Genomic DNA, 11,362 nt, shown 5'->3' with positions numbered 1-11,362 from the left:
TGGCTACTCTAGCTCCAGGGATCCCATCTTCACCTCCCCGATGCTGGGATTAGACGGACTAACACGCCTATCTGGCATTTATTTATATCCTTGGGTGCTAGGGATTTGAACTGTAGTCCTCACACTTGTATGGCAATCACTGTACTCTGAGCCATCACCCCAGCCTCTGTGAGTTACACGTCCAGAATCATTAGCTAACACAGAGCACAGACTAATACTTCCTACATACTAACAGATTAGGACTCAAAATATCCAAATAACTTAATGGAACTTTGTAAAAATGTACATTTCTGACTGCAAATTTTGAGTGATTGACAAGTACTTCTCACACCTCCAAAAAGTTTGTTTTGGGCTGGGGATGTAGCTCAGAAGTCGAGAGCTCAAGTAGCATCTTCAGACCCAGGTTCTATGTCCAGCACTGCAAACAGTAAATAACCTTTAACATTACTTATATCTTTGACAGACTCATGAACTTAGCCTTGCAGTCAGAAGAGGGAAGAGCTGGTATTTGACAAGGGCATCTTCTTTCTATAGCTCTGTGGCTGTAACACTGCAGTAGCAGTATTTATATCTAGACAAACTCTGAGCCTGTCAACTTGACAGGACCTAGATCACCTTAGGGACAAACCTCTGGGCATATATGTGTCTGAGGAACTTTCTGTATTAGGCTAATTGAGAAGGCCTACCCTAAGTGCATGCAGCACCATTCTGAGAGCTGGGGTCTTGGACTGAATGTGGACAGTGATCACCTGAATCATGGTCCTGCTGCCAGTTTCCCAACCACACTGGACTTGATCCTGACACCAGGAGCCACCACCTTTCCTGAACATTTTAGGATTAACTCAGTCCTGCAAGAAAAGTTACTTGTGAACATTTTCCTCATTTGGTTCACATTGTAATGTTTTAATCAGTATCCAATTAAATAATGAATACGTATGAAGGGCATAAATAAAGAAAACAAAGAGCAATAACATTTCTACCCCAACAGGTGATACATGTTGATGAAATCATACAGCCCATCCATCCATCCACCCACCCACCCACCCAGTTTTCAAACAAGACTGATGTATTAAAAAGCAGTAATTGCAGAAATCTCAAATGCCACTCAGCTCGTATTTACTATAAGAAATACAAACTCAATGAATGACAGTGATTTAAAAAGGATTTTATTGCTTGTTGTGTGTATGAGCTTCGCATGCCATGGCACACATGCTGAAGACAGAACACAGCTTTGGTTCTTTCCTTCTACTATAGGACACAGAGATCAAATCGAGGCTGTCAGGGTTGCAGGGAAAGCATTTTACCTGATAAGTCACCTTCTAGTTGCCACCTCTTTTGAGAAGGCAAGGTAGTGAGGGTAGTGTCTGAAGATACAAATCATATTCCTAGACCTGGCACACTATGCAACAGCTCATGTGTGTGATTCTAAGTGCCCTAGGTGTATTCCTAGTAGTGGTGAGCTTAACAGAGATATCTTTGAGGACAAGGAAAAAAAAAATCTATTTTCAGATTATGACTAGACTACTATGAGAATGCGATTTTTGAAGAGAAGATCTGGTGAAAAAAATCTATCAGACTTTTAATGTGTACTAAGCCATCAAAAGTACAGGGATACCAGTATATGTACCTTTGGAGGTATATGAAAAGGATATCCCCTTCCAATAAGCAGTTAGAAGACAAAGGAACTTCCAAATATAACAAGAAAAAATGGTTACCTTAAAGTACAAAGAGTTGTAAAATTTAGATGTCAAAAGGAAACTTTAATGGTGTACCTGTAACATCAGTCCTTTTCACAAAGTAGATAAGACCAAGATTTGGTAAGCAATGCTTCTTCTTTTTCTTATTTAATGGTGCCAGGAACGCACTCTAAGCTAGTAACTTCATCAACTGAGATACATCCTTATTACTTTCCCAAGAATTCTTACAATAAGAAAACTACCTAAAAGCTACACGAATGTGTCTTAAAGATTAGCCTGGTAATGTTTTGGATGCTCAGATCAGCTGGGGAACACTACAAAAGTTCACCGACTTCCTTCTTATAAACAGTGATGTGTTAATTACTACAATTCTTGATTGTGAGATTCTTTAATTTTCTATGCAGTGTTTAAAGGAGGAGGAGAAACTTAACTCCGCTTTTTGGTATTTCTCTGTGACTGGGGCCAGCCACACTTTTCATCTTATTCTTGGCTTGAGAAGATACAGCACATGCACTTGTCCAGTTTTTTATTGTATGTTGTGTACAGTCATTTGCAGTTTCCCATTCATGTATGAGTCAGGAAAATCTACATATACATATACATACATACATACATATATGCGCACACATACATATATATGTATATCCCTATATATACAACTTCTACAAGTTCAAAATTTTTATACATACCAATATAACCTGCAATAGATATATTTGGCTCAAAACCTCGTAATAATAGAACCTTTAAAGAGATATAAATTAATTTTACCCTGGCTCTGAGACTGCCCCAGTCCTGGCCGGTATCTCTCCAGGGGACAGCAAACTTCAAGTAATGTTGAGCTCCACTTTGCCCAGTTACTACACACAGCACCCCCTGCCCACATCTACCTACCATGGATTAGTTGCTACTCTTCGTCTCCCACCCCTGGCAATTAGTGCAGCAGAAACAACAAGGCGTGTATTGTGCTTCAGTTTGACCAGTTTGATTCAGCATTGGGCACCAGCTATACATACACTTTTGTCAAGCCTCTTTAAGATAAAGACAACTCGCAATTTAGGTAATTTTATACAGGATAAACCAGGTACTACATGGATGTACCATGGGTTATTATTTCCATTGTAGAGGTATTAAATGACTTATGACAAAATGTCATTAAGCACATTATCCTATGCACTTTGAGAAATGTGGGAGACCAAGAAATTTAACTGTTACTTTGGCAACATATTTCATTCCTCCAAAACCCTGAGGTCAAAAATGACAACTGTCATCAAGGAATAGTCAGGCATCCCAGTACAGGCACTCAAGCGAACAGCGCACATGCATGCACACACGCACACACACCCTTTACACCCATAAATTTAACCAAACACCTTTCTTGTGTGCACACAAAACCTCTTTTGTTTGTTTGTTTGTTTGTTTGTTTGTTTTTTAATGGACAGGGCATTTCTACAACTTCCTCACACAGGCACTGCCATACATGAAAATGCTGCACTACAATTAAGTGACTATAATTTTTATATTATGTTTTCCTCAATATTTTGCCTAAAGAAAAAGAAAAATAGAAGATACTTTACTAAGTACATTAATATCACCAGCCTTTTGAATAAAACACAGATAAACATTTTACCAAATAGCATCACCTAAGACAGTGACACTAGAACATTCCCATGCCAGCATCTGGCTGAGCGATACTACTGCATTTACATGAAAGTGTGGCATACAACACTATTTGCACCATGTGAGACTGTCTTTGAGCAACATTTTCAATAGGAATGGTGGTGAGGAGACATAAATCAAGTGCCCTCACTGAAAACAGGATGAGACTGCATACACAGGCTTCAGAGAACATTAAACTGCACATAAGTTCTTCATCAACTGTTATATTACCATTGGGGCTTTTGTGCAGCAGGAGCCTGACAGTGTCTGAAACATGCAGGAACACTAAACATACTTGTCATGGCAAAGGGCACCGTCTACCCAATGATATGACGTGGTCCCCTCCTCTTATCAGAGATATTCTGTATGTACAGGACCAAAAATGATCAGAGAGAATTAAACTAGTCTCACTATTTTGAGCTTCATATATGCACAGAGCAGAATTTTAACAGTGTCCTTTCAGAAAGTTATGATAGAACTCAACACTTAATTTTAATGATTCTTAAATATAATTTCTAAATATAAACCATTACTTCAAAAGTAAAATTCATTCTAAGGGGGGTTTTTTGTTTGTTTGTTCTGTATCATGTAAGATCCCCCCCCCCACAAGGTAACTGTCGATCTCTGACACAAAAAAATGGACATAGGTGCTGAAGAAGAGGTCCCTTTACAGAGAGCACAGCCAGGCGAAGAATGGGAGAAAGAAGGATCTTAGACCTATTTCTCTGTAGAATTTAACCAAACACACACACGCCAGATTACAGTGTTTGTCTCTACAGTGCTTCCTGTGTAGTTGTCTAGGCTGTTCTGGAAGTAGGTAAGGGGAAAGCCACCCAAGTTGAGCTCTACAAGACACTGAAGGGAGGGGGGTGGGTCACAGACAGGATGGGACTTCAAGACCTAGAGAGGCCGACTTAACTCTAATAGGAGCAGCTAGCTGAACAACACAGGAAAAATATCAACTGACTATGAACTTTATGAGACCAAAACTGGCCTGTTCTCAGAAATTTAGGTAAAAGGCTCAACAAAGAATCAAACTGGTCTCTCAAGGTATATCATTACAGTAAATCTCTTGACTCTTTATGCTGTGAACAGAGGGTGATTATTTTGGAGCTGGAAAAATAAAGTGTGGAATTAGTAATGCAGATGCTGAAAGGCCAGTGGCATGATTGGAGAAATGACTGACAGATGCTACGCTGCTCCCATCTCCACTGGCACCTACCCTCCATGGTAAAAGGCCAGATGACCCAAAGCCATTTTAGCAGAGGTGTGCACAACTGTCAGCTGACAAACAACATAGAAAACAAGTCATACTATATTATCTGTGGTCACGTTCTTCATTGTTAGTCCAGGAACTCAAGAATTTTTTTATCCTTGTTTGTTTTCATTAAACACGTAAAGGTTAATAAACAAACATAGTCCAGAGTTAGTAGGTTGGTATTATAACATTTATTAAAATAATGCTATGGGTTAATAGAAACAGCAAAGAACCAAAGAACTAAAATGCAAGCTATGTAAAATCCCAACTAAAACCCAGAAGTGTCTAATGTATTCATTCATCAGCTAACTAAAAGCCCAAGAAAGACAAGACACCCAATATAATAAAGTACTGCAAAACAATTGGCAATTTTCAGTTATCAAAATTGTGGATTTTGCATTTTGTATCCTTTTCTCAATCAAGAAAAAAATTCTTTTNAATGTTATATAACATACATATAAAACAAGATAGAAAAATACATTATAAACTTGTAACAATGGCTGTAAATANATTATCTTACATGTTTCTCATAGGCAATAGGTTGGTTATGGTANATACACAGCATGAAACTACTAAGATAATAAAGAATAGACAAAAAATACATGTCAGCTGTATGGTAACATACAAGCGACACTCCCATCTACCCACGCTANAAAATTACATAATACTGTCAGGAAAAAAGTCTTAAAAACTACATACTTTAATAAGAAAAAAAATTCAATAGAGTGATAATACTGAGAACCANGGCATTCAGAGATTCCAAAAGTCATGCTTTTTTCAGTTGACTCNAAACCCTGTNAACTAANTTTTCAAAGGTTTGTTCAGAGTCAGCATTACTCATANACATCACANGTCNACTGCTTTACACATTTGCTTTCTTCCCCATAAAAGACCTTCGATAAACATCTAAAATGTCCAGGTATAACACAGCTGAGATGAGACTGGATCAAATACTGGTACTGTTTTTGTTTTTTAAAACTATCACCTCAAGTGTTCTGAGTGTCGCATATTTATTCAACCAACCAACCAACCAAAATAAAAATCAAAATGGCACAGCATATATTGTAAGTAANTCAAAACCACATGTGTAACAGAAAGACAAAGCCGTGGNACNTTAAACCAAAGCTAGCTGAGTACAAAACAAGGACAGTCTATTGCATAGTAAATAAACTGAAAATGGTTCCAAGTGAGACAGAATAATGGAGAGGTCACCATNAAGGTGACCACTGAGNTTCCTNCTGACCTTGACTGTGAAGCCATGAGGGTATGGAAGAGGGCATGAGTTGATGAGCCAGGAGTCCACAATCACTTGAGATTTGCCACATCTCAGTACTGAGCGGTTAATGACTTATTAACTCAAGTGTTTAGATGCAGGCTTTGCACACGAACTGCTTCAACTACAAAACTGTTTGACTTTCAAGAGAGAAANTGGAGAGGAGAANGAATGGAGCTGAGCATTCACTGAGCACTGTGATGNAGGCTTTCCACACTCNGTTAGCGTTAAAAAGGTGTGTTTAGGAGCAGTCACTAAAGCCAGCAGAGATGGACTACATAAGATATCTGGTTAGATTTATGCTACTTAACACTTTTTCAACAATAAAAAATTTCAAAGATTCATTTTTGTGGAAAAAGTTTTTTAGGCATTACTATTATTTCTAATTGGTAAGAAAAAAATCCATTGTATCCCTCTTCTCCAAATAAAATAAAGCTCTAATTTAATTTTGTCTGTAAACTGATGTTCAGATCTCACATAATTTTTTTCTAAACCTCAGAATCCTTTGGGCTAACACTGAAGACGGTAATAACCAAAAGTACTAATTATGATTTGTAAAAGAATGACATTTTAAAATTTACTAGTCAGACATTAGAAAAGCTATCAAATTTTTTCACAGTATCAGATTTGGCAAACTGGCATCAAGACAACGTGACACAAATCTTACAATTTAGACCATCAACCCATTTGTCTCCTCTCATATCTCCTTTCACATACTGGGCGACTGAGGAACATGCAGTAACTTTATTCTGAGGGAGGAGCTGATCTTACAGGACACTTGACTAAATGACCATGAAGAAAAATAAGGCACTTTCTTTTTCTTTAGACTTATTCCAATACTTAAAAAATAAAAAAGAAAGACAAAAAGGCTCTTTTGGTCTTTTGTTTCTTGACAACCACCAGAAAAAATCATTTAATGAAATAAAGGGTTTCTTTGTTCTTTTTCTTTTTTTTTTTTATAACACTTGAAAGTATAAAATGCTACATTTCCAAAAATATATATATTTTTTTCTGCACCAGCACCCTTGTATAGTAAAAGTATCTACTTTTTTGTTCATTTGTTTCAATGCACTACACTTTATCTACAATTTCATTACATGTATACAGCAAATAGGCAAGCATGGCTTTTACATCCTTAATGATATTTTCTATACAGGGAGGTTTAAAAAAAATATTTGAACAGTTTGCCCAGTAATGTGACACATAATGCATGTACCTTGTTCTCGTATAATTTTTAAGGTGGTGTAAAATAAAGATTTGGAAATTTAAACTCAGATACTCAACTTTTTAAAAAATAGTGTTGTAGTTTTGTTCTTTGCATTACTTTTTAAAACTCCTTGTTAAGTTTTTCTCTCATGGCACACTTTGTCCTAATACTTCAAATTTTGGCAGGCAATATAAAAAGGCTGCAATGTCTGCCCTTTGAGGGCACTGTAGTGACTAAACAAACAGCATGTCAAATTTTGAATACTTTTGAAGTCACTTCCCCAATGACATCCCTGACCAAAGGTTCATGCATGATGCATTGTCACACAGTACATTCAGAGAGAGCTTTGACTTCGCTAGGAGAAGAAAAAAATTCCTACAAGTCTCTCACAGTAACTGCCTCTGTCACTAAGTAGTTAGGGCCATCTGTCTCCCCTTCTTAAGAGAGGCCTTCTTACCGTTCGCTTGGGGTGGGGCATTGAGAGATGATCAGTGCTGTGGGATGAATCGGGCCTTATTGCTTTACTACTATTCAGTGCAGGTTCTAGAACCACTTTCACCCAAACAGGGGGGGAAAAGCTGAGTTGGAGGACAATTTCTTTGTCTTTTGTTTGGTTAGATGGTAAGACGAACGGACAAGTGCCTCAGCTCGCTGCACTGACGACAGGCAAGCAAAGGCGATTACCAGTTAACTGATCAGCAGGCAGGCATGGTCAGGTCATCATTGGGTGAAGAGTTCAGAGGTCAGAAGGTCATAGGTTAGTTGCCGGTGGCGGCTGGGTGGTTAGAAACAAAAAACAAAACAAAAAAAGAAAAGAAAAGATAGAGAAGAGATTAGTTTCAGCTAGTGACGGCTTAATGACAACATGAAAACTAATCACAACTAATAAAAAAAAGGCATGTTGAATTCTGACAAACTGATTGACACCATCTACAGAATACAATAAAAATCATGACAATTTCATATCATGATTTGAACAAATGAAGAAGAGCCCACTCCCACAAAAAATAATTTGAAAAACCCAACTTGTTAACAGAAAAAAATAGAAATAAAATACAGCTAACAACTAATAGTTAGTAGCAGTCAATGAAAGAAATCGGAAACAATGATGAACAGGTTTGGTATAAAGAATTCTGAACAGTCAGTGCAGTTATAAGTATCTGACTGCTATTAAGCATTAGTATTCTCTCAGATGCAAGCAATAAAGCAACTATTAATGATGGATGTGATTAATAACTGATGATTAACAGAAATGAATCTAAAGAAATTTAAATTGCTATGAACAATTTGGTTCAACATAAACTCTGGGCCAAACAAAGTTTCTTTTGTTCAATAAATGTTTATTGCTTTTTCAATTATTCTATTTACAAACATGGAATTTCTTGGCCTCATGATACAAAGCAATACTGTAGTCTAGCAGTGTAGGCAACATCATGGGAACCAGAAAAAAAAGGCCAGGCCTTTTGCACCAGCCAACATTTTCCAGTTGAAAATACTAATTTACACATATAGAACACTTATAAAATGCACTTGCATGTAAACACTGTAAAATCCTGCCATTTAAAACTCTATACCTCAAAGAACTCTAAGTACATAAAAAATAGAAGAAATTTCTAACTGATACCAAGAAGGCATTTTTAAAACTACAGCTTTCTTTATTCAATTTCAAAGCTAATACTCTGCAAATACAATAAAATCTGACATTTCATATACATTCCTGCTTTATATTTTTATATTTTAAAAGAAGCCACCTGTAAATACTATTTTCTTTTGCACAGTAACAAAAAAGAACAAAAAAAATTTAAAAAATTACAGTAAAACATAAAGTAGTTCTCAAGTGGAAAAGTTATCACTCCAAAAGTCCTTAAGTAGCTCCTTCTTTAATCAACCTCTCACATTCTACTTCATCAAACTTGGTCCACTTAACAGTAGTATGATTTTTAAGACTCATTCAACAGCTTAATTATTTCTACTATATTCTGAGGTTTGACAGAATTTTCTGTACTGTTGCCATTGAGACAAAGGCAGGAGAGATGTGAATGAAAAGATGCTCAGTGCAAGGTTAGAGTCTATGCCACTTCATAAATCAAACCTAGTAGGTGTAATGTTCACAGGGTTTAAATGTTCTATATAATAGACCTATTTACCTTTGTATGACAAAAATGGTTTCTATAGTCTATCAATTAGGACAGTTTATAAATACTACAAAAATATTGTATCTTCAATATAATCAAATCTTCCCTGAATTTCTTAAAAGGAAGCAGACTTTTATTTAAATTTAAAAGAAAAACAAAAACAGTTGTCCCAGTCTTATAGTCTTAAATTTGTGTAAGTAATGGTTTTTGTCAAATCATTACTTAGATAATTTCTGATTATATTTCAGTGTGGATTACTTAACAAAGTACATCATCATATCCAGTACATCTAAAATACATCCTCTGCCATGTCCTGGACTACCACAGTACACACAGGTATGTCAACTGTGCAAAATCACTTATAGTTCATTACAACTATAAAGTCAGTTGGTCTTTAAGTTTCAAACCAATTGTGAAATAAGTACGGAGGTGGGTTTGTTTTTAGGAAGCAACTAGATACTCGTCAGCCATGCAACTGCTCTAAATGCTCACATACAGACAGGTACATGGCTATATGTCCTCCGGCTGCTTCCTTTCATCAAATGAATGCTAATAATAATCTTCTCCTCAAAGGATTCAAAAGAGAGAGAGAGAGAGAGAAAAGACAGTAGTATCATAAAATAATGTAAGTCAAGGGCTTCGGTCCTCTCCCTTGGCCCCAGTGAGTACATGTGGTGATCGTGTGCATACGTGATCTATTTCTAGAAGAAAGGAAAAGTTGGGGATGGAGCAGGGGGATAAAAACCCGTTTCGGTTTGCTGACACTGCATTTTGAACACAAACAGAACTAATCAAAATAAACACAGCTCCAGATGAGCCATGCATGGAATGTGTTGTCATTTTCCAAATACAGTAAGATCGTGGTTTAATATTCTCAACTATCTGAAGGCTCTGGAGTACAAAGTGGAAAAGGATTATTGTTAATGAAAAAAAAAAATCTAAAAGGGACATGGGGAAAGAAAAACCAAAGAAGGGGGAAAATTACTTCAAAATCAAAACACTCTGTAAAATAATTATGTTAGACTTCTGCAGTATGATGCAGCTTCAAATTATATATGAGACTGCCCACATCTGAAGTAACCTTCTCGCATCTAACTTCCTCATCTCTATGCGACTCTGATAGAATGGTTGATAGGCTCACACTTGGCACAACTGCATGTAGTAGTATTATTATGTATATGCCACCAGATTTTGTTAAATGAATAACCACTACAAAAATGTATGTTAGATAAAGTTTTCAGGACTCTTTTAGTATGATACTAAATAAATGTCACTGACGTCTTTGGAAGGTTATTTTACTTCTAATACACAAAGCAACTGTGTGCTGTATTTATAGTGGTTATTCAAGAGTAGAGTAACCATGTCAAGTGAGCTAGCTTCTTTTCTATGCTTGGGATTCCAATCTTTCAATTAAAAACAAAAACCAAAAAGAATCACACAAAAAAGTTAAAAAAAAAAAAAAAAAAAAGATTCAATGCCAAAAAGACTGAAACTACTACGCAAATAAGCATAAATAATTTAAAAATGGGTCCAAGGGCATATATAGGGCACAAGTTACAAATATGAAAATGAGAAAAATGAAGACTTGTTTCCAGTCACAGGTTAGTCAAAAAGGATATCCAAGTAGCTGGATCTCGTATACCACAGAACTGCAGGACAGTTTACCTTCAGGTACTGTAATTTAGCAGCAAATGACAAAACTCAAAGGATCCATTTTGGCAAGAAAATAGAATAAGAGGGAACTCATTTTCTATTCTTAAAGTATCCACCTAGATTAAAATTATCTTCACAGTCCTGGCTGTTGATTTTAGGTATGTACTTGACATGTATACCCTCATATTTATATAGTGGCTCAATGTTTTATAATATAGAAAAATGGGTAATAAATCTTGTTTTCTCCAAAATTACATGGAAGCAAAACTTTTTTACTTCTCTCATAAAAACATCATCTGTTCAATTCATTTTGCAGTACCAACCAAAATATTCAGAATAATTAACGGGAAAGTTTTAGCAACAATTATTACTAAACATTGCTATGGTAATATAAAAAAATTTAATAGCTCCCCGAATAGACTAATTTATGTTTTAGCTGGAATAAATCTTAGGACAAAGTAATAGAAGACTTAATAAATTAAA

At 36.2% G+C, this 11,362-nt stretch overlaps 1 protein-coding gene across 2 annotated transcripts in view; it reads right to left on the bottom strand.

Annotated features, from left to right (window-relative positions):
- Nucleotides 1–1,100: 1,100 nt before the first annotated feature.
- Qki (QKI, KH domain containing RNA binding) overlaps nucleotides 1,101–11,362 on the bottom strand; it is a 116,179-nt gene continuing 105,917 nt past the window's right edge. Inside the window, exon 8 of one of the 2 annotated variants that reach the window (XM_021221683.2) lies at nucleotides 1,101–7,866. In XM_021221683.2, the coding sequence (XP_021077342.1) occupies nucleotides 7,850–7,866 (17 nt within the window). In that variant the 3' untranslated portion in view covers nucleotides 1,101–7,849. The remainder of the gene's footprint in view (nucleotides 7,867–11,362) is intronic. The other variant, XM_021221680.1, reaches the window with a different exon arrangement.

Source organism: Mus pahari, chromosome 21 (assembly GCF_900095145.1).
Source record: "Mus pahari chromosome 21, PAHARI_EIJ_v1.1, whole genome shotgun sequence".
Lineage (NCBI taxonomy): Eukaryota > Metazoa > Chordata > Mammalia > Rodentia > Muridae > Mus > Mus pahari.
Note: the sequence above shows the minus strand (reverse complement) of the source record. Positions and strands in the feature narration are given on the sequence as shown.